At 42.6% G+C, this 23715-nt stretch overlaps 1 protein-coding gene across 1 annotated transcript in view; it reads left to right on the top strand.

Moving 5' to 3' along the window:
- Positions 1 to 23715, top strand: part of myo7aa (myosin VIIAa) — a 71814-nt gene that overhangs the window by 7262 nt on the left and 40837 nt on the right. The window contains exons 2-14 of the mRNA XM_030744374.1: positions 12595 to 12708; positions 13073 to 13225; positions 15428 to 15612; positions 15833 to 15954; positions 17420 to 17562; positions 17884 to 17997; positions 18218 to 18286; positions 18402 to 18486; positions 18711 to 18787; positions 20911 to 21030; positions 21288 to 21430; positions 22165 to 22375; positions 23504 to 23639. Coding sequence (XP_030600234.1) covers positions 12595 to 12708; positions 13073 to 13225; positions 15428 to 15612; positions 15833 to 15954; positions 17420 to 17562; positions 17884 to 17997; positions 18218 to 18286; positions 18402 to 18486; positions 18711 to 18787; positions 20911 to 21030; positions 21288 to 21430; positions 22165 to 22375; positions 23504 to 23639 — 1672 coding nt within the window. The remainder of the gene's footprint in view (positions 1 to 12594; positions 12709 to 13072; positions 13226 to 15427; positions 15613 to 15832; positions 15955 to 17419; positions 17563 to 17883; positions 17998 to 18217; positions 18287 to 18401; positions 18487 to 18710; positions 18788 to 20910; positions 21031 to 21287; positions 21431 to 22164; positions 22376 to 23503; positions 23640 to 23715) is intronic.

The following is a 23715-nucleotide window of genomic DNA, read 5'->3' as shown; positions in this document are numbered from 1 at the left end:
TCCTCCTTCCATTAATCTCATGCTAACTTCATTCTGCAAATCTTGACCAGGAAACTCTTGCAAAACAGAGTCTAAGCCTTTCTTTAAAGCTTTTTTAACGTCATGGTTAAAAAGGCTTTAAAGAAATGCACACACTGGGTTGGGCTGGCTTCAGAGCTGCATTCATTCTTCAGGGTGTAGATGGAAACACTGCTCAGAGAGTCCGGTCCATTTTGACACATGCACGTGTGAATGGTTCCAGCACATCCCAGAGATGCTCTGCTGCACTGGGATCTGCTGACTGTGGGGCCCTTTTGAGTAGAATGTCTCATAACCTCCAGCAGAGGGCAGAGTTTTAAATGAAGGAGGCCTGACAGCTGCAGACAGACGTGTGCGCTCTGTAACGTGAGCTTGGATAACTTGTGCTGAAGCTCTGACAGTAACATAAATGCTGCAACTTTAGACTCAGATTTTGTGACATTATGATCACATTTTCACATATTGAATATCAGAGTTATTAAATGCTTGCAGCCAAAGTCATGGAAAAGTATATTGTGTTAGCAATATACTTTTAAATATCAGTAATCCTAATAACTGAGAGGATAAAATGACATCTTCAGGTTGAGAAGATAAAGTGTGACCAACTCTCCATCCTTCATGTTTCTGTGTTTGCTTTGTTTCTATTGAAGGAACAGATAAAGTGTGAGATATTTAACAGGAGGATTGAGACTGAAGTATAGTTTATCATTTCAAACAGAAATAACAGGCAGGACGTGGGGACATCGTGGATCCATCTGTGTGTTGTTACCTGTGCACACAGCAGAGGCATTGGCAGCTGCAAGTGAATACCTGGCTCGTGTCGGGCCTGAATTATTTAGCTGATGAAAGAAATGATGAGAGCAGCACAGGCAGCTTGGAGTTTACATCAGAGCCAACGCCGTGCTCGTCTCACTCGTGTTTGGTGTGAGTGAGCTCATCAGGGTGTGTGTCCTTTCACAAGTCTGTGTGTAGTTTACTGCACAGTCTCAGGTTTATTCTCTATTATTATTTGAATGAACGCTGCTATGGTTAATATACACACATCATTATTTGAAATATCTCCTTTAATATGAGCATCCTCCATTAGATCAGAGTATAGATGACAAAATAAGGAAACACTGCGTTCTCTTAGAGAAACCCTGCAGACCTCATGTGGATGTCCTGGTTGGTCACACTGAGTTCACTGTGCTGTTCACTGGGTCATGAATTATTACCCCACTGCTGTCCCCATTTGCTGTCTGGTTAGTTCACTTGGGGGCTTTATTGATCTTTAAATGGCTTCTTTGAAAAGCCTCTGTGAATGTGAGATTGAAGATTGCCCTGAAACATGCTTACGGGCCCATTTGAGCCCATCCCAGGGTCCTGGGGTGACGGGCGTCCCAAATACATTCATAGTTAAAATAATTTCCAAAAATATATTTTATGGATCTTCATGGCTCAGAAAAACAAGATATATTAGGTTTGGGCAATTGTTGGTTTTGATCTTTAAACTTTGAACTGCTTTCAGCTGCTCCTTTATTCACAAAGGTCACCATAGCAGTGACTGCAGCTCCTCATCATTTACAACACATGATACAATCCCAAGTTATTTCTGTCTCATCCCAGAAATGAACAGTGTGTTAATCTCTGCACTACAGAGCCACTGCTAGAATGAGCTAATAATGGTTATATTACTGCTGTACTACTGAATGTGCTGGCAGCAAATGTATAGGTGTGTATGTACAGAGCATCTATCCACCTTTGGGTAAGGGAATTAATCACATGCTTCCCAAAAAGATCAACCAATCATGTTTCCATTGTTTCCAGTGGTTAGCACTGCCACTTACAGCAAAAAGATCCTGGGTGTGAATCCACTGGCTGGAGTTCTGGGCACGGTGTCCCCATGCCTGCGTAGGTGCATGTTGGTGACTCTAAATTGGCTGTCGGTGTGAATGTGAGCATGAAGTCTGCATGTGACACACTGGTGACCTTTGCTGGGTGTACACCGCCTCTCACCCTGTGACAGCTGGGATAGGCTCAGGACCAACGCAGTCCTGAAGTGGACAAGCAGAAGAAGATGGATGGATGGATGGATGGATGGATGGATGGATGGATGGATGGATGTGTGCCTTTAGTTTAACCCTGAGTCTGGATTGAAATGCTTTTCCTATATCCATGAGTTTCAGTTTACTTTCAGCCATTAGGTTTACCCTGAGAACATTTAAAAGTTCTAATACTTTGATAAAACTGTGGTAAAGCACCGCAACAAGGACAAACTTAAGGCATAAATGTGTCTCTTAAAAACCAGAATCATAGCTTCAAAGATGTGAAGTCACAGGAAAAGAGTACGCCAACACTTTGAGCAGTGATTGTGAGGAAGAGATGAATCACCACAGAAACATCAGATAAGGGCATCATGGTGGCTGGTAGATGGGGAGGAAATATCTTATTTTGGAAGTTGTCCATTTAAATGTAGCCACATAGTTGAATTGAAGCCACTGCATAATATGCATAATTTTCTTTTTTATGTCAGTCTGCACAAAAAAAAAGCAGTCTTAGAGAGATGGACCAAGTACTGCAAGGAGCTGTACAACTACCCAATCACTCCGGTCACCACACTGCTAGACAAGGATAGAAGCATGAGAGAGACAGACGATTTACCAGCTCTGAAAGAAGAGGTGAAACATGCAGTACATGGTCTGAAACAGGGGAAGTCACCAGGGCCAGATAATATTCCAGCTGAACTTCTAAAGTACGGTGGAAAGGAGACAGTCGGGATCCTCACTGCAGTATGTCAGAGGATTTGAGAGTCCAAAGAATGGCCAGAAGAATGGACCCAGTCCTTCATTATTCCACTGCCAAAGAAAGGTAATCTTCATCAATGCCAGAACTACAGGACAATAAGCCTCATTAGCCATCCAAGCAAGGTCATGCTCAAGATAATCCTGCAGAGACTGAAGTGTCAAGCTGAGGGCTTCCTGGCTGGAGGATAAGCTGGCTTTTGAGCTGAATGCAGTACAGTGGAACAGGTCTTCAACTGCAGACTGCTCAACGGAAAACACCTTGAACAACAAAAGAACCTCTACCACAACTTCATAGATTTCAAGGAAGCATTTGATCGAGTCTGGCACAAAGGCTTGTGGAAAGTCCTCTGTGACCTCTCAGTCGAGGAAGGGCTAGTCCAGGTGAATCCAGACGCTTTACCACTGACCTCTGGAAGGCTCTACACACTACACACTACCCCACTCTAACTGCGCAATACCCACATCATTCATACTGAACTCCTTAGGTCCTTCTTAGGTCCTAAAGCGGACCTAAGGAGGACCAGAAAGACCAGCTCACCTGGCCCGGATAACATCAGTGGTCGTGTGCTAAAGCACTGCGCGGAACAGTTTGGTGACGTTTTTCAGACCCTGTTTCAAAGCTCCTTTGACAGCTGCACAGTCCCACAACTATGGAAACACTCAACAGTTATTCCTATTCCTAAGAAAAGCACAGCCAAGATACTCAATGACTTCAGACCTGTGGCTCTCACCTCCCTCGTGATGAAAGCCATGGAGAGGATTGTTAAACGCCACAGACGATACACACATTTAAATCTCTATTAAAAACACATTTCTTTTTCTTGGCATTTGGCTGCAGTGCTACCTCCTTTTAGATGATTGTTTTATGGTATTTTATGGTACTTGTTTTAAACGTTTTAATTTTTAATTTTCTTATGTTATTTATTGTTCTTAATGTTTTTATTTATTTATTTTTATTTTATTATTTTATTTATTTATTTATATATTTTTATTTTTATTTAGTATAGTCCTTGGGGTTACAGATCTTGTACAGCACTTTGGTCAACGTCGTTGTTTTAAATGTGCTTTATAAATAAACTTGACTTGACTTGACTTGACATCATCGGAGTTACCAACTCACAGATGGATCCTCTCCAGTTTGCCTATCGCATGAATAAAGGTGTTGATGATGCCAAGATATTCATCATGGACACAGTTCATAAACATTTGGAACGCCCAAACACTTCAGCCAGACTCCTGTTTGCAGATTTTTCTTCGGCTTTTAACACCCTTCAGCCTCACATCTTGGCCCACAAATTCTCTTCACACTTTCACCTGGAGGATCAGCTCATTCTGTGGTTACTGGACTTTCTAACCCATAGATCACAGAGAGTGCTGGTCAATATGACCTCTTCTGACCTACGATACTCATCCACTCGCTCCCCTCAGGGCTGTGTCCTTTCTCCGCTGCTTTTTTATCTTATACACTGATGACTGTAGATCCACTCAATCCAATTCCCTCCTGGTCAAGTATGCCGACGACACAGTTCTTCTATCCATGTTGTTGGGTGCATCACAATCCCACGGTACAGCCCTCCAGAAGTTTGTGGACTGGTGTGATAACTCGTGCCTTGAGTTGAATGTCAGCAAACCTAAGGAGATGGTGATAACCTTTTCCAAAAAGCAGCTGGAGCTGGTTTCATCAGTCACCACCTCAATCCATGGCATGCCTAGTGAACTGGTGGAGGAATACAAATATCTGGGTACCATCTTTGACAGCCACTTGAAATTCTCAGCCAATACGGAGATCTTCAGGAAATGTCATCAGAGACAGTATCTCCTCAGGAAGCTCAATTCCTTTGGTGTGAGTAAAAACATCATGCGGACTTTTTATTACTCATTCATTGAGAGTATCATCACCTTCTCCATCACCTGCTGGTTTCATTCAACCAGTCTTCAAAATAGGAACCGCCTGCAGAGGAACATCACGATCTGCAGAAAAATCATTGGACTGCCACTCAGGAATCTGTCTTCAGTGTATGAACATTTAACATGAAGGTTAGCACACCGGATTATCCAGGATCCTTCTCATGTTCTTCATTCAGCATTTCAGTGGCTCCCCTCAGGTCGTCGGCTTCGTTGTCCGGCATGCAAGACACAGAGGAGAAGGGCGACCTTTGTACCCAGAGCTGTCCAGCTCCTCAACTTATAGTTCCCCCATTTTAATATTATCCCCATCATAAGACGGACTGTTGTGGACTCTACTCTTTCATACTACACACACACACACACACACACACACACACACACACACACACACACACACACACACACATTTACATACTCATACACATACATATACTGTATATATATATGTATGTGTATGAGTATGTAAATGTATGAGTATGTAAATATAATTTCCCTTTGGGATCAATAAAGTATTCTGACTGACTGACTGACTGACTGATATATATACATTCATATTGCATTAACTCTCATTGCAGTTTGCACCCACCTTGTATATTTCCAATGCTCAGTTCACTATCACTTTGCACTGTGTATATCTCTAACACTCCATCATTGATATCTTATATCTCTTTGGACCATTAACTTACACTGACTACTACTTGGTTGTGATATACAGATGTGACATATTTATTGTAGTATTGGTTATTTATATTTTACTCTTAATTATATTTTATATTTATTATGATTTTGTTGCTCTGTGTGCCCTCAATTTCCCTTCGGGGATGAATAAAGTTTTCTGAATCTGAATCTGAATCTGAATGAATATCTATCAGCCCTATAATGTGCAATATCCAATATTCATTTACTAGTGCAATACTCATCCATCTCCATCTTCATTATTATATGTATATACTTATTTTATTTTTTACAGCATATATATTTTTATACTTTCTGCTTTATTTTCTGTATCTTTTTAGAAGTTCTATTTTATATTTTAGAAAGTGTGACTTTCTACTGCATGGCACTGAACAGGAGTGGCCCTCCAATCTCACTGTACATTCTGTTTAATGACAATAAAGGCATTCTATTCTATTCTATTCTACAATGCAAACAGTGCTGTTCTACTCAATAGCCAAGTAGATCTTCAAGACCACAGTAGGTGTCAGACAAGGCTGCTTGCTGTCTCCAGTGTGCTTCAAACTTCAATCTATACCTCGAGAACATCATGAGAGAGGCACTTGAAGGGCACCATACATCCATCTCCATTGGTGGCCGTCCACTTTGCAACCTCCACTTTGCAGACGACATTGACTTGATGGGAGGCAGCAACCAAGAACTCCAGATGCTAACAGACAAACCGGTAGACAGAGCAGAAGCATATGGCATGGAAGTAATCTCAGACAAACAGCAACAACAACAACAGTGCCAGTGCTACAATGAATGGAAAACAGCTAGAAGAAGTCGAGGGATTCAAGTAAATCGGTTCCACACTCTAACGAAAGATGGCAGATGCACTGCACAGATAAAAAGCAGGATCAGCCATGTCAGGCCTCAGTAAGATATGGCGAGGTAAAGAACTAAGCTTCAAGACCAAACTCAAGCTCTGTAAGTCTCAAGCATTTGACATGAAGAGCTACCGCAGGCTCCTTGGCATCTCATGGATGGAACATAAGACCAATGAGTATGTCAGAGGACAAGTCAGCACCTTAGCAGGACTTCAAGAACACCTGCTCTCAATGGGGAAAAGACAGAAGCTTCAGTGGTTTGGGCACATTGCTAGACACGACTCCTTGTCCAAAACAATCCTTCAGGGAGCAGTCGAAGGAGGAAGACGACGAGGCCGACCACAAAAACGCTGGACAGACGACGTCAAGGTCTGGATTGGTCAGGGTCTGAGCAGCCTGCTGTGTGAAGTCAAGGACAGACTAAAGTGGAGACAGACAGTAATGACAGCATCTGCCATGACGTAGACAGCTGTTTCAGGATCTCTCATGCCTCCCTACGACCGCAATGAATGAACGAACGCACATATAAGTAATAATATTTACTAAACTTTGTTTGTAGTGTGTAATTTGACTTCTACTCAAGTGACAGACTCATCAGTGTAAAAGCTCTCTGACTTCAGGGTTGTTTCCATAAGCCGATCAGTTACCATGCAAACTTAAAGTATATCCTCAGCACTGTAAGATACACCTGAGTGTTAGAAATAACAACAAACAGGGAACATGGAGCAGAGAGAGACAAAGAAATATAAAAAAAAGACACCAAACAGATCCTCTGTGGTAAATAATTCAGTGTTTGCTTTCTGATAGTTCACCATCAGCCTGCCGCTCCTCCTCACTCTGTGTGTGTGTGTGTGTGTGTGTGTGTGTGTGTGTGTGTGTGTGTGTGTGTGTGTGTGTGTGTGTGTGTGTGTGTGTGTGTGTGTGTGTGTGTGTGTGTGTGTAACAGATGCTGGGTGGTGTAATGTTCAGGTGTCTCAGTTTGCCAGACGGAGTATTTACTTAATTAAAGGGACTTGTATGTAACACATACTCCAACAGACACACTGAACCCTGAGTCCGAGCTCCCGTCTCATGAATGAAGGTGAATGTTTCATCCTGCAGTTTTAACACATTATGAGCCAACACCACATGAAACACATATTTAGATTTAAGATGGGAAACAAACATAAACAAATCACAATAACTAAAAGCAAAAAATTAGTTTTGACTCATTATTTCGAAATGTTTCTATTCATTCCTGAACCATGAGTTAGAAACTAAGTGGAACTTACCACATGAAACATGTGAGTCCTTCATCATTTTGCTTTGAAAGGGACGCACGTTTGGCTTTAATGTGGCGGTGCAGCGTTAGTCTCTGGATGGGGAGTTTTCCATGTTTATGTGAGTTGCATAAACATGGTCTGCCACTCACAACCTTTACAAATATGTTTTAAAGGCATCAGAAACATGGTCAATGAACTTGTTCCTTTATAGCACTTTTCTACTCAACACGTATTATATGACATGTTTACATTCACCCATTCGTACAAGCACTTCCTTCTACAGCTAAGTGTTTACTATCTAACATTCACACTCTGATGGTTGCATCAGAGAGTCAGGGGTCAGTATGTTGCCCAAGGATACTTTGGCACGCAGACTGGAGCAGCCAGGAATCGAACCACCAACCTTCCAATTAGTGGGCGACCTGCTCTGCCTCCTGAGCCACAGCCACCCCAATACATGAAAGAAAAGAAAACACTGGGTTCAGAAGTTAAAGTTTAGTTCATAACACTGTTTCAAATCTACAAACCAACAGTAAGGACAGTAAAAGCACAGGTTCCTACATACCAGGCCAGTGCACTGATGTAATGTTAGCAGTGTAGGCTCACAGTGAGGAGGGTCAGGCTTTGAGTCTGCTGTTTATCTGAGGTGTTTGTAAAGGTGTCCACTGGGGTAAATGCTGTCACTTTAACCAAATTTGGATGCAGAGGGGCGTGTTTTCACTGCCTTCTATCTGACACAGTTTAGCCAGATCTCAAAGTCCTTTAGGCCTCTTTTCAGTGAGTTTCTTTGTGGTCAGCATCCGTTATAGTAAATGTGTTAACTTTGTCTCAGTTTGGCTTGGTTATCAGTAACATTAAGAGTGCGGACACTTCCCTTCTGCTACATTTATGCTCCTTATTACACGACCATCAGTGAAAGACCATTATTTTCCTGATGTAGCTTATCCTGTGGTAACTACAGAATCAATATTACAGTCTGTAGTGGGTTTATCTAGACAGAAATCCAACACCATAGGACACACCTGAGGAGGATGTGACACCTTGTTGCCATGGGCAGCAGGGGATGGGTTAACAAAGTGTGAGTGTGATGTGGAAGAGAGGGAGAGAACAGGAGGATTGTTACTCCCAAAATGTTCCTCGTCTGGAAACTTACTGGATGTTCTCAAATGTATTTCTTTATAGACATTTTTAGATTCAGCAAGGTCAGAAAACAGGAGACTCCTTTGTGCTGCTGATGGCTGATGTTGGACCTGTTTTTCCTGTGGTTATTTTCCCCATCATGTAAATGACACTTCAGCTTTTGTAGATAACCCCCGAGCAGAGAAGCCTGTGATCTTCAAGAGTTGAATATGAGAGGAATTGAACCAGTTAATCCATGAAGATTTTGGAGTTTTTGTGGCAAACTGCTGCATACAGAAGAAACTGAACTTCTGTGAATATCTGAACAGTTCATACGTGTGGATATCGCCTGTGTTTGTGTTCAGGAGACTGTTACCACAGGATATCACTGTCTGCGCGTGCTTGGATGTAAGTTTTCACCGTGCACGTGAAGATGTATAAGCGTCGGGATTATGTGGAGCTTTATGAGAAGGATCAGGCCAAATGGGCGCTGATACGTAACGTCAACACGGTGATGAAGCAAAGCACTCTGCTGCCGGTATGCTGACTGTGTGTGAGAGACAAAGGCTTCAGCATCATGAGTCATAACTGTATGACTGCAGAATTATCTGTAGAAATTGTGTTGCTCCCTTGCTTTGTATATCAAACACTAACTGAATGTGTGTGGCTTTTTTTTTAATACGTGTGTATGTGAGAGAGAGAAATACTAATCTAATAATGCATAACTGCATGTTAAAATAATAATGCACAGTTTTCTGTTCTGAATAATTGTACATCTGAAAATTATGTTTAAGTCTTTTCTGTGTGTGTGTGTGTGTGTGTGTGTGTGTGTGTGTGTGTGTGTGTGTGTTTATACTTCTATTACTTATGTTTCCCATATTGGCTTCTCTGCATTGTCTCCCTGTTAAATCCAGAATTGAATTTAAAACTTTCCCTTTTTAGGCCTGATCAGGTGACCCTGAACCCTCCCTTAGTGGTGCTGCTGAGCCACTTGTGTCTTTTCTCCACGTCCACTTCCAATTCAATTCAATTTTATTTATATAGCATCAAATCACAACAAACGGTCGCCTCAAGGTGCTTTATATTGTGGGTAAAGACCCTACAACAATACAGAGAAAACCCAACAGTCAAAACGACCCCCTAAGAACAGCACTTGGTGACAGTGGGAAGGAAAAACCAGGCTCAGGGAGGGGCAGTCATCTGTATAAACAGTAAAAAGAGGTGAATGAAGAAGAAACACTCAGTGCATTATGGGAACCCCCCAGCAGCCTAGGCCTATAGCAGCATAACTAAGGGAGGGTTCAGGGTCACCTGATCCAGCCCTAACTATAAGCTTGATCATAAAGGAAAGTTTTAAGCCTAATCTTAAAAATAGAGAGGGTGTCTGTCTCCTGAATCCAAGCTGGAAGCTGGTTCCACAGAAGAGGCACCTGAAAGCTGAAGGCTCTGCCTCCCATTCTACTCTTAAGTATCCGAGGAACCACAAGTAAGCCAGCAGTCTGAGAGAGAAGTGCTCTGTTGGGGTGATATGGGACTATGAGGTCCCTAGTGTGTGAAGAAGACTCCCCATTTACATGAACAAATTGGAGTCTATGAGATAAATATGATTCAAACCACTGCAGTGCAGTACCTTTAATACCTATAGTATGCTCTAATCTCTGTAATTAAATGTTATGGTCAACAGTATCAAAGCTGCACTGAGGTCCAACAGGACAAGAACAGAGATGAGTCCACTGTCAGAGGCTGTAAGAAGATCATTTGTAACCTTCACTAATGCTGTTTCTGTACTGTGATGAATTCTGAAACCTGACTGAAACTCTTCAAATAAACCGTTCCTCTGCAGATGATCAGTTAGCTGTTTTACAACTACTCTTTCAAGAGTCTTTGAGAGAAAAGGAAGGTTGGAGATTGGCCTATAATTAGCTAAGACAGCTGGGTCACTGATGGCTTTTTAAGTAGAGGTTTAATTACAGCCACCTTGAAGGTCTGTGGTACACAGCCAACTAATAAAGACTGATTGATCATTTTTAAGATTGAAGCATCAATAATTGGAAAGACTTCTTTGAACAGTCTAGTAGGAATGGGATCTAACAAACATGTTGCTGGTTTGGAGGAAGTAACTATTGAAGTTAACTCTGAAAGATCAACTGGAGCCAAAGAGTCTAAACAAATACCAGCAGTGCTGAAAGCAGCCGAACATGAAGAATAATCTTTGAGATGGTTATGAATAATTTTTTCTCTAATGTCTAAAATTTTATTTGTAAAGAAATCCATGAAGTCACTACTAGTTAACGTGAAAGGAATACTCGGCTCTACAGAGCTCTGACTCTTTGTCAGCCTGGCTACAGTGCTGAAAACAAACCTGGGGTTGTTCTTATTTTCTTCAATTAATGATGAATAGTAAGATGTCCTAGCTTTACGGAGGGCTTTTTTATAGAGCAACAAACTCTTTTTCCAGGCTAAATGAGCATCTTCTAATTTAGTGAGACGCCATTCCCTCTCCAGCTTTCGGGTTATCTGCTTTAAGCTGTGCGTTTGTGAATTATACCACGGAGTCAGGCACTTCTGATTTGAAGCTTTCCTTTTCAGAGGAGCCACAGTATCCAAAGTTATACGCAGTGAGGATGTAAAACTATTGACGAGATAATCGACCTCACTGGGAGCAGAGTTTAGGTAGCTGCTCTGCACTGTGTTGGCACATGGCACTGAAGAGCATCATAATGAAGGAATTAGATCCTTAAACTTAGTTACAGCACTTTCACAAAGACTTCTACTGTAATAAAATGTCTAATTTTAGATTAAATGCAGTGTTGAGGCTGTCATTTTCAGCATCTGCATGGATTTTAAAATCACCGTAGGTGGTTCAGGTTCGAGTCCTGGCCTGTCGCCGTTTTGCATGCTTATCTTTCCCCCGTTTCCTGTCTGTCTATACTGCAAAATAAAACTGCTGTGGCCAAAAAATTTTAAAAAAGAAAAAAAAAAGAAGATCAACTGTAGCTATAAACTAGTTCATGTTGGTGGCGGTATGCTTCAGCTGCAGCATGCAGACCATGACTGATGGGTGCACAGTGTGCCCTGAAATCGTTCTCTGGATCACTGCACCGGGTGCAGCAGAGACAGTCTGGACTGTTGAGACAAAGCGTTTTGGTTCCATGATTGCTGCTGGTGCTGAATTCTCGTGCAGTCTTCAGCTGTAGAGCTTTGGTGTCCCGCTGCCCTCTGCTGTCTCACATCTGTGTTTTTGACTGTCAGGAGTCGAGAAAGAGCTCGTCTTCTTCTTCCACACAATCAGAGTTATTGTAGCCAGCAGGTTCATACTGGGGGGAGTATCAGCCAAATCTAAAACCAAAATAACCAAAATAACTGACATGGCTGAGGTTACATCTAGTAGTGAGCGTGTTTTACTGTTAGAAAACTTTGGAACTGATTAAAGGTCAGACAGAAACCTTCGAAACAAACTTTCAGGCCACGACCCTGAAGATCGTTTATTGTATTAAACCAGTCCAGGGTAGGTGGGATGACAGCAGAGGCATTATTATAGAGACACGGTGCACCCTAACCCTTCTCCAAGAGAATGAAGCTTTTAAAGCTTTATTATAGAGCAGAGTCAGCAAAAGCTTTAAGCAGTATTATTAGATTTCACAGGTCATTTTATACATGCAGGTTTTATGTCCTCATGGACACTGAAATAAAAGTTATATTTTTGGATGGCTGCTGTGTGGAGAGACGTAATTAACCTGTAAGCTGGTTCTTGGTTTAATAAATAAATAAAGATAATAAATACATGTTCTAGTGATGGATATGATTGTTCTGCAAATACTAAAACTGTGTTCCTGTCAGCGCTGCAGTCCCCTCATGATTTCCTTCAGGAAATCTCGTGATGACTGTCACTGCTGATGCTAAACGATGTAACTAAATTATGGCTACTGTCCTAATCCTGCTTCTGGTTTCTGACTTAAGGGCGATTATGTCTGGCTGGACCTGAAGACTGGGCGGGAGTTTGAGGTGCCGATCGGCGCAGTGGTCAAACTCTGTGACTCAGGACAGATCCAGGTGGTGGATGATGAAGGAAATGTAAGCATTAGATGTGTTCATTAAAAAAAGGTTCCTTTATGTCTCAGGAAGTTCCAAGTCTGAAATAATCCTGTATAGTTTTAGTGTGTACTGGCTGTACTTGACCTCTTTATGTCTCAGCACTGTAGGCTTCAGTTCAGATGGACTGTGTGTCTGATGGTTTTATTAGGCTGCAGTTAGTTAAAGCTGTCACTGCCAAAAATATACATTAACAGGAACACTAAGCTGTACATTAGAACCTGGAACAAATATAACTTTAGATGCCGTCTGACTGTTGAGACAATAAAGAAAACATGTTTGTTTTGGATGAAAAGTGGGCTTCTTTTTCCTGTACAACTCATCATAACATCTCCTCCTTCTTCAGGAGCACTGGATCTCCCCCCAAAATGCCACCAACATCAAGCCGATGCATCCCACCTCCATCCACGGTGTGGAGGACATGATTCGCCTGGGAGACCTCAATGAAGCCGGGATCCTCCGTAACCTGCTCATCAGATACAGAGAAAAGCTGATATATGTGAGTGTTGCTGCTGTGCTGTTCCAATGCAGTTCACCTATTTCCTTAGTTCAGGGTCCCAGGAGGGCTGGAGGGCTGTCACAGCTCACACTGGGTGGGGTAGACCCTGGACAGGTCACCAGTGCAGTCATATTAGAGTCAGCATGTGGCTCAGCCTGTAGAGTCATCTTGCAGATAGTGGTGATGAGTGAAGAGGCTCAGGCAGAAGCAGCTGTTAAGTGCATGGCTGCACTTTGGGTCAGAACAGATCTGCTAGCAATAAGCAGTCTAAAACACGACTTAATCAGTTAATAAATAGCTTTTTTTCTCATTTTTCTCATTTCTGAACTGTTGGAGCCTCAATTCTCTAACTTCTCTCCCCTCGGAGCTCGAGGCTTTCATCAATGGCCAGCCTTTACTACGTTTAGTCACATCCACAGGACGTATGTAGTGCCTCTTATATGGCAGGGTAGACCCTCCCATTTTGATTGACACCTCATTTGGCCAATCATGTAAATGGCTGTACCAACATCACCTGAAAAAGGTGACGCCCTCTGGATCTTATTGGCTCTGGAAAATCCATTTCTTAACATGATTGGCCGAATATTTTTTTTGTGTGGTTTTTGTCATGGCAAGAATTTAAAACTACTTTCACCCATGAATACACCAAGCCTTCATGTTCCATTCAGAAATAAGAAACTGAAGCATTAAATAAATAAACTGAAACATTTACACTTGTAACCCTCAGTAATTCTTCTGGAGACCAAAAGATTTTGAATTAATGAATCGACATTATTCCACCAATAGAAATTCAGCTTTCTTTGATTCCTTTAAAAAGATTTTTTTACACAGAGAAAACAGATTTGCTCTCCTGCAAACTCTGATTATTTTATAATAAACCACATTATTATTATTATTGTTATTATTATTATTCATAACATGTGGACTTGAGAAACAGCAGATGTGTGTGGCCATCATAACAACCATTGGTAATAATGTATGTGGTTCTTTTTGTAAAAAACTGATGAATTTATCCCCACAGTGTGAAATGTGAGGAGACAGGAATGAACAATGAATTATATGTGTTTAATACAGCCCTCATTTATACAGCATCAGTGTCACTGTTTACCTGCTGCTACAGGAACTTTCTGCCTCTTTAAGGAGCTTTTTAACACTCCGCGCAGGACTTCACTCTCAGCTCTCCTCTTGTCTTCAAACCTTCCTTCTTTATTTTCTCCTTTTCCTGTTTGTTGTCCTGCTTTTCCTTTCCTGCTGCCTCTGAAGACAAACTGTGGTGGCAGGGTAAGTCAGCCCCTTAAACCCAAGCATGACTGGAGGCTAAAAAATATGCAAGCATTCACACTCAGTGCATAGATTTAATGCATGCTGCATGGCCTCAGCCACAGTATACAGCAGCCTGTAATACATTACTTCATCATCTTTAAGCTGCATGTTTGCTGCATATTTCAGTAGAAGTCAAACCTCTGACTCACTTTGGCTCACCAACAACTGAACTCAGTGCTGCAGCCATTTGTTTCCAGCATGCTCCCTTCTGGTGAATAATGATACATTCTCACTGTCGCCCTTCAACATTGGAGCTGTGAGAACTGCATCAGCTCATGTATCCTCCAACACCTCCAACAGCAGGCAGCTCCCTGTACAGGCTTTCAAATTCAGCTGTAACAGGTTAAAGAAGAGTAAGAACCACAATAACACCCTGTGTGTCAGAGTTTGTGCAGCACATGCATGCAACAGTACACTGAAGACATTGTGCCAATGCTACTGTACTTCTGATATTTTAAATGCTTTTTCTTGTAATGGAGTATTTTATATAGTTTATTGCGTGTACTTTGTTAAAGGACCTGCGGCTGGTTTCGTTGAGAGGTGCTGTAATCTGTTAACACGCAGCACGCAGTGCTGACATGTTTACGGTAGCTGAGCTTTAAGATGTGTTTTTGAAATATTTGTTGGCTTCTGACTGCACGTCCTCCGCTTTGGACTCAAGAACTGCCAAACCAGCTTTTTGGACTCTTTCACGGTCAAGTTTCTGCAGGATTGTTCCCAGAATGGCATGTTGAAGCGCAAGGTTGAAGATGTCTGGAGGATTTGTTCATTTGATTTCAATACTCCTGCAAAATGTCTTCTGTTATACATCAGTACCAGCAGTGTCAGTCAGCAGCATCCTAAAAGCTGTAATTCACTTTGTTCTCGTTCTCTGTGCAGACATACACAGGCTCCATCCTCGTGGCCGTCAACCCTTACCAGCTGCTGCCCATTTACGCAGCTGACCAGATCCGCCTCTACACCAACAAGAAGATCGGTGAAATGCCGCCTCACATCTTTGCCATTGCTGACAACTGTTACTTCAACATGCAGAGGAACAACCGTGACCAGTGCTGCATCATCAGGTTGGAAAACACTCAGACTGCAGGAACAGAAACACACAACAAGGATCTGACTTTTAGCCAAGCAGACCAAAAAGTTTGTCAGTCAGCGCTGTGCATTTAACATCTGTGATTGACAGACACTGATAAAAACAAAGGTGCTGAAGCATCATCAGAGACTTTCAGATCATACACAACCTTTTCAGATCTTTGCTGTCTTCATCCTGATGTTTGGATTTCACAGCGGAGAATCTGGAGCAGGAAAAACAGAAAGCACCAAACTCATCCTTCAGTTCCTGGCAGCCATCAGTGGGCAGCACTCCTGGATAGAGCAGCAGGGCCTGGAGGCCAACCCTATACTAGAAGGTAACACACACACACACACACACACACACACACACACACACACACACACACACACACACACACACACACACACGCACACGCGCACACACACACGTCTGTCATTATCTGGAGGAAAATACATCTCTATAAATCCTCTTTTTAAGTCTTTTAAAGTCTTAAGTCTTTTTTTTAAATAGGCATGCAGTGGGTCAGCATGGTGGTGTGGTGGTTAGCACCACTGCCTCACAACAAGAAGGTCCCAGGTTAGAATCCAGTCTTTTCCTTGTCATGGAGTCTGACAGTTTATATGCATTAACAGTAAAATATGCGTGGGTGCATCCCGGTGCCTGAGAGGTGTGTTTCTGCTGTCTCTGTACTGCTGCAGCAAACCAAGAAAGAGGGAGTAACATTTCACAGATATGAGCTGACAGTGGTTTACTCTTCTGATTGAAGCTAATATAAAATACTCACAGGTACATACAGTACATGTGTAAATGGTCCATAAGTTGTCTGTGTGTGCTGTTGTGTTAGGTTGCTGTAAAAGTGAACTCCAAGATTATTGGAGGAAAACATGTCTGTCACCACTTCATTGAATCTTGATGATCATCTGTGAGTTAACAGTAACCAATCAGGAGCGTTCCTCCAGTGGAAAGCTGTTTTTATTATTTCCTTTAAGACTAAAACATTTGTTTTATTTATTTCTCCTGTAGAAATATTCAGAAATCAGTTCCCTGCCAATACACTGTATGTATCCATCCAGCCATTTTCTTCTGCCTATCCAATTCAGGGTCTTGGAGGGGGAGGGGCCTATTCCAGCTGTCATAGGGCGAGGGGCAGGGTACACCCTTGACAGGTCACCAATCTGTCACAGGGCTAACACAGAGAGACAGAAACCATTGACTCTCACAGTCACACCTGTGGGCAATTTAGAATAACCAGGTAACCTAAAGACAAAGAAGATACTCATCATAAAATATTGATCAGAAACCAGACTAGCCAGAGTAACCCATTGTTCCACATTACTGCTCAGTTCTCTGTCAGTTGGATATTCAGGGTGATCAAAGTGAAGTGAACTCAGGCTTAAATGTGGGACAAGTTGATAAAATGTCACCCGGCCAGTCTACTTTATATCCAAGTGGTGATAAAAGCACGCCGCCTATTGTCCTCTGCACTGTGGGTGCAACGCAGGCATCATTTACACTCTGATCCAGTGTAGTATGACTGTCTCACCTCAGAGAAAAACAATACTGCAACATCACACCATGTTGCATGCATCACATGTCTGAGCCTCCTGTCAGGCTCTCAGTTCTCCTTCAGTGAACACATTTACACCCAGATCAGAGCAGACTTCCTAAAGAGTCATCATTAATATCTCAGGAGGGGAATTAAACCTCTGCAGAAATGTCTGCTCTGCTTCTTCACACACTTGTACACACAGAGATGGTCATGTGATCTATTTTTCTCTGGTTTCTGTTTTTCTGTCCAGCCTTTGGAAACGCCAAAACAATCCGCAACGACAACTCATCTCGTTTTGGGAAATACATCGACATCCATTTCAACAAGAGAGGAGCCATAGAAGGAGCCAAGATAGAGCAGTACCTGCTGGAGAAATCCAGAGTCTGCCGACAGGTGAGGCCGATTACACCTGTGCACCTGCCCGAAGGCTGAACGCCTCGGTGTTTTCTCAGTAACCGTGACTTAAAAACTTTGATTCTCTGGAATTAAAATAAAAGAAACATGACAAAATTGTAGAATAAAAAGTTTTTAAGATGATTTTTTCTGTTTTAATCCAGCTGTTTGTTGATTTTCTGCAGGGATCACACACACACACACACACACACACACACACACACACACACACACACACACACACACACACACACACAATGTGCCAAATTATTACTGTTACAGTCTGTTGCGGTTCATGAAGAATTAATATTTTATCTGCAGGCCTCTGATGAGAGGAACTACCACATCTTCTACTGCATGCTGAAGGGAATGACTGCAGATGAGAAGAAGAAACTGGGGCTGAGTAAAGCCAACGACTACACCTACCTGACCATCGTGAGTTCGTCTCATTCTTCTGTCTTCGATCACCTTATCGAATAAGAGGAGCTTTGATCTTTATGGCTCTTATTAGGACATTCTGCCGCTCAGCCAGTGCCCGCTGAAGCTCTTTATAACAGATGCTAAAGGAGAAAAAATCAGAGGCTATGTCAATAAAAAGCTTTCAGAAATGTAAAATAGAATATAGAAAGACGTCCATCCCTCTGTTTCTCTGCAGGGTAACTGTACAGTCTGTGATGGCCGAGATGATATGAAAGAGTACTCAAACATCCGTTCTGCAATGAAGGTGTGTGCTGCTCTATCAGTGAGCAACCTAAAGATAATATTCTATATTACCCTCACTGGGATCCTGCACTTCATGTCATACCTGGAAGGTGAAGACTGTTCCTCTGGTTTCTCAGGTGCTTATGTTCACAGACAAAGAGAACTGGGAGATTTCTAAGCTGCTGGCTGCCATCCTGCACATGGGGAACCTGAGATACGAGGGTAAAGCCACAGATATTCTCAGTGAACTCATTTTATCCTCATATTTGTTCCCATCTATTCTTCTGCTGCCTTCAGCTTCCTGTAGCTCCACTTCCTGACAATCCACTCTGAGCATTTACAGTAAAGAAGAAGTTACTTTAAAAAGTTATTTGTGCTTTTAAATTTTAACTTTATTGTTTAAATGAAAACCTCTTTAGACACTCTGCTGACCTTTGACATTTCAGCACGCACCTATGACAACCTGGATGCTTGTGAGGTGGTGCGGAGCCCTCATCCCACCACTGCTGCTACACTGTTAGAGGTAACACACAGACACGCACGCACACACACACTGTTCCACCAGCACAGTGTTATTGCTGGGCTCTACTAGAGTAGCTTTGCATGACTGACAGTTCAAAATGATCCTTCTTTAGCTCATGCTGGGCCTGAAAGCTGCAGCCCTTCATCGCCTCCTCTGACTGAGACAAGCTGTTTGGCCTGTTTTGTCCCTCTTGCTTCTCTTTTTAAGCAGATTTTCTTCTAATTTTCTGCCCATCATAAACGAAGGTTGTACAACACGTTGGTAGGACTTCTGCTGTCGCTGAAGATGCCTGTGAGGTCCTTCACTCAGTTATTAGCAGGCTACACAAACACCACCCTCAGGCCCTTCTCCTTATCTCTGGAGTCTTCAGTCATGCCTCTCCAACCTCCACCTTGGCCACACTCACCCAGTGTGTAATATGCCACACCAGACACAATAAAATCCTGGATCCCTTCTATGTCAGCACCACAGAGGCATTGATCTCGTGCACAGAGGCACCCTGCTGTCTCAGGCCTTGTTTACACGACACCGTTTCAAAATGAAAGCAGCACAGTTTTGATGTGTTTCAGCCTCCCGTTTACACACAAACAGAGTGAAAACGATACCTTTGGAAACAGGGGCACTTGCACATTCGCACTATGGTTGCAGCTTCTATATCCACAATGCCAACTTGTGGCTTGGCAGTGTGAACTGCAGCGTTTTCAGCATTTTTGTGTTTCCGTGTAAACGGAGATCATTTATGAAACATCTCCATGTAAATGCGACACCTTTTGGAAACGACAACTGTAAACGAGGCCTCAGTGAGAGGAGGGTCTGAGTCAGAGGAGGCTCTGAGAGGCTGTTTTGAAGTAATAGTGTGATCCACACGGGGGAGGACACTGACAGTCTCACTAACCTTATTACAGCTTATATTAACACTGTGCCCACCAGGACTCTCAAATAACAAACTGGGTAAATCCTGATTCTCAAGGAGAAGAAGAGAGCCTTCAGGTCAGGCAGCAGAGAGGAGCTGAAGGCTGTGCAGCAGGAGTTAAGGAGAAAGATCGGGGGGGGGGGGGGGGGGGGGGGGGGGGGCATCAGGCTTCAGAGACTCCAGTGCACAGGCTGAGGGGACTTATTCCTAAACTTATTCTTCAATAGATATTTGACCAGGCATCATAAATGATGGTGATGATGAGAGATACAGAGAGCTGACTCAGGGATTCTCAGCCTAGTGCCAAAGGAACCACCTCCAGATCAGTGTGGGAAAGCCGAAGAGCTGGTGCTGGATTTCCCCCACACTGGTGAACATCCTGGGAATGGACATTGATTGGGTTACATCTTAGGAGTGAGTACCTGGGTGTTCACCTGAACAATAAACTGCACCGATCAGACAGTGCTGCACTTTACAAGAGAGGCCAGAGCAGACTCTGCCTCCTCAGGAGACTGAGCCCTTCTGGGGTGCAGGAGGCACTTCTGAAAACCTTTTATGGCTCTGTGCTGGCTTCAGCCCTTTTTCCAGTGTGGTCTGCAGGGGGAGCAGTACTACAGCTGCTAACAGGAGGAGACTCATTAAGGACAGAGCTGGCTGTGCAGCAAGCATCACTGATAGGCTGCTGCACCCAAAATGTTTGAGGGAGCGCGATCACAGATTTTTCTCCGGCAGCACGCAGACTTTTTAACCAGCACTGTTCCCAGAAATCCAATTAGACCATTATGATTACTGCTGTTATCACCACCGTGCAGTGTACTGCATGTAAAGGATTTATTAGGGAATAAACAGGTGTAATATAATAATCCATTTTCTAGCATAAGCTGTTAAATATTTAGTCCTCTGTTATTGTTTATATTAATTTTTTTATCCTTCTACTTTTTACTTAAAGTTTTTACTCGTTGTTTGTACACCTTTGCTGCTGCTACACTCAATTTCCCCATCGTGGGACTGTTGGGTCCTGTAGTCAAATAAAAATAGGATATATTCTCACTGAGAGGAGTATTTCCACACAGTAAATCACAGACACCTGCAGGTCTTTATCACTGTTCAGGTGTTATAATAACAGCAATTATTCTGTATAATTTTACAGCCTTTTAAAGCTGAATTGTGGTTTCAGGAGCTCCTTGTTCAGGTGACTCTGTGTGTTCAGGTGGATGTTAAGGACCTGATGAACTGTCTGACCAGCCGAACGCTCATCACCAGAGGAGAGACGGTCTCCACCCCTCTCAGCATGGAACAAGCTCTGGATGTACGGGACGCTTTTGTTAAGGTACAGCACATAATTATTACACTGTTATTAATTTTTGTTTATCACCAGATGATAAATGAGACCATTCAGAGATTCTCCAGCAAAACTCTGGGATGAAGCTTTTTCCTTTCCTACAAAATCCTCTTTTCAAAGGATCGTATGTCCTTATAGATATATTTATGTATCTGCTCTGTGTTTGTGTGTGTGTGTGTGTGTGTGTGTGTGTGTGTGTGTGTGTGTGTGTGTGTGTGTGTGTGTGTGTGTGTGTGTGTGTGCAGGGTATTTATGGGCGCCTGTTTGTGTGGATTGTGGAGAAGATCAATGCAGCGATCTATAAGCCTCCATCGTCTCAGCCCAAAGCTCTCAGACGCTCCATCGGCCTTCTGGACATCTTTGGCTTTGAAAACTTCACAGTAAACAGGTACATGACACAAACTCCCCCACGGTGATGCTGTCAGCCCACCCCCTGCATTTGTGTGCTGTGGGCTCTCCAAAGCCTGCTACAAATACAACCCAAACCCTGCAAACACAAACCTCTGCCCTCCTCGTCTTCACGCTCAATATCAGCGCCCATACCCATGTGACCAACCTTTAAATGATCACATGGTTATATGAAGAAACCAAAACGTAAGCACATAAAAACATTAAACATTAAATGTGACTGATAGCTTATGAGCGTTAACATGGAAACATCATGAGAGGAGCAGTTTGAACCCAACACTGAATCATGCAGCATCACCACAGACCAGCAGGGGTCGCTGTTGATGAAATGATAAAAAATAATCTTTACTAATTATGAGTAATATTAGAATCATCTATTGTATCATACATTGTGCTGTAGCTGATAAGAGGTGCTAACAGGGACATTCTGATGAAACTGGCACATGTTTTATACACGATATTATTTTTATTAAAAAAACAAAACTTATATTTTCAGATAAAGCGAGTCTGTTCTCACACCTGTGGGATCAAATCTGCCCGTTGAGTCCAAGCTGCTGGGATCAGCAGACCCTGATAATAACATGAAATCTAAGTTATTGTCCTTATTAAACTGTTGGTGCATATACTTCTTCTTCACTTGAAGAGCATCTGGAGAATGAAATATTTTGTCATCACTGTCGGCTTTATCGTCACTTCTCGGCCTCCTTCCTGCAGCTTCGAGCAGCTGTGCATAAACTTTGCCAACGAGAACCTGCAGCAGTTCTTCGTGCGTCACGTCTTCAAGCTGGAGCAGGAGGAGTACAACCTGGAGAACATCAACTGGCAGCACATTGAGTTCACAGACAACCAGGACGCTCTGGACATGATCGCCATCAAACCCATGAACATCATCTCACTCATTGACGAGGAGAGCAAATTCCCCAAGGTGTGTGCTCCCATCTTTGACCCTGCTGGTTTGTGTTTCCTCAAAGTTTACTTCTGTAAGCAGAGATTTCCTGCAGGAGCTGATGGAGACCAGAAACACATCGAATAGAGAGTAAAAACATGGCTTACATTTAACATGTGGACTAAAACACGACTCCAGATAAAACATGAAGTCATTATAAAACTGCTGGGGCCAAATAAGCAGCAACAGACTGTAGATAAAAAATGGCATCGCCACTGTAACATCATGTTTGGGTTTATGGAGTCTGCACAAACCAAAAGAACACAAAGAAACAAAACCAGCATCAAGTGCAACATGAACTCTGTAGGAGTATCTAAGCTCGTGCAACAGAGCATGTGTGCAGTTATCAGGTGACATTTTCTTTCAAAAACAACATTTGTACAGTTACATTTGTACAGTTGCCACACATGAAACACAAACACAAAGTTTGGTTGTGATGTATAAAATGCTGCTCACTGAAAACAGCCCAGCCTCCTTCTATTTTCTATGGACTTGTTAAACTCCAAAACCCACCCGAAAATGTTGGAATCCATCATTTCCTGTCTCACTTCCTGGATCTTTGACATGCTGGTGACAGCCTACAAATACTAATGGACAATTACATTAATTTGTAGTAATAGGTGAGTAGATGTGAACATTTGACTCAATGTGTGTTTATTTTACAGTCTGAAAATGATTGCATGGATGCTGAGAGAATTAGCACCACATTTGTTTAGCTTAGATGAGACACACAGGAACTCAGTGAAAGAATGGTACACAATCACACTGTGGTCTCTTAAAAGTCTTTTATAGCGGCGAGCAGGCCGACTGGCTGAGTGTCCTGTAGATACAGTAGTTCCTGCTTCTGTAATAAAAGTGCATGAACTGCACAAAACACACTGAATGCTCAATGTGCTGCACACAGACAAGCTTTTAGCTTCTGCTGCCACCAAAGCCAGTGTTTGCACCTCATTTTTGATCATGAAAACCTTGAATTCTTCCTCTGTGTGTGTGTGTGTGTGTGTGTGTGTGTGTGTGTGTGTGTGTGTGTGTGTGTGTGTGTGTGTGTGTGTGTGTGTGTGTGTGTGTGTGTGTGTGTGTGTGTGTGTGTGTGTGTGTCTCCTGCAGGGCACAGACACCACCATGCTGAACAAGCTGAACTTTCAGCATAAGCTGAACACAAACTACATCCCTCCGAAGAACAGCTATGAGACTCAGTTTGGGATCCAGCACTTTGCTGGGGTGGTTTACTATGAGACGAGAGGTCAGAGTCCCTCCACACACACCACAGCATGAAAAGATGCAGTTACCTGAAATTTCCCTTTCTTTGTATATTTGGT

This window comes from Archocentrus centrarchus, chromosome 13 (genome assembly GCF_007364275.1).
Source record: "Archocentrus centrarchus isolate MPI-CPG fArcCen1 chromosome 13, fArcCen1, whole genome shotgun sequence".
In the NCBI taxonomy this organism is placed as follows: Eukaryota; Metazoa; Chordata; class Actinopteri; order Cichliformes; family Cichlidae; genus Archocentrus; species Archocentrus centrarchus.
This window is presented reverse-complemented; position numbering and strand designations above follow the sequence as displayed.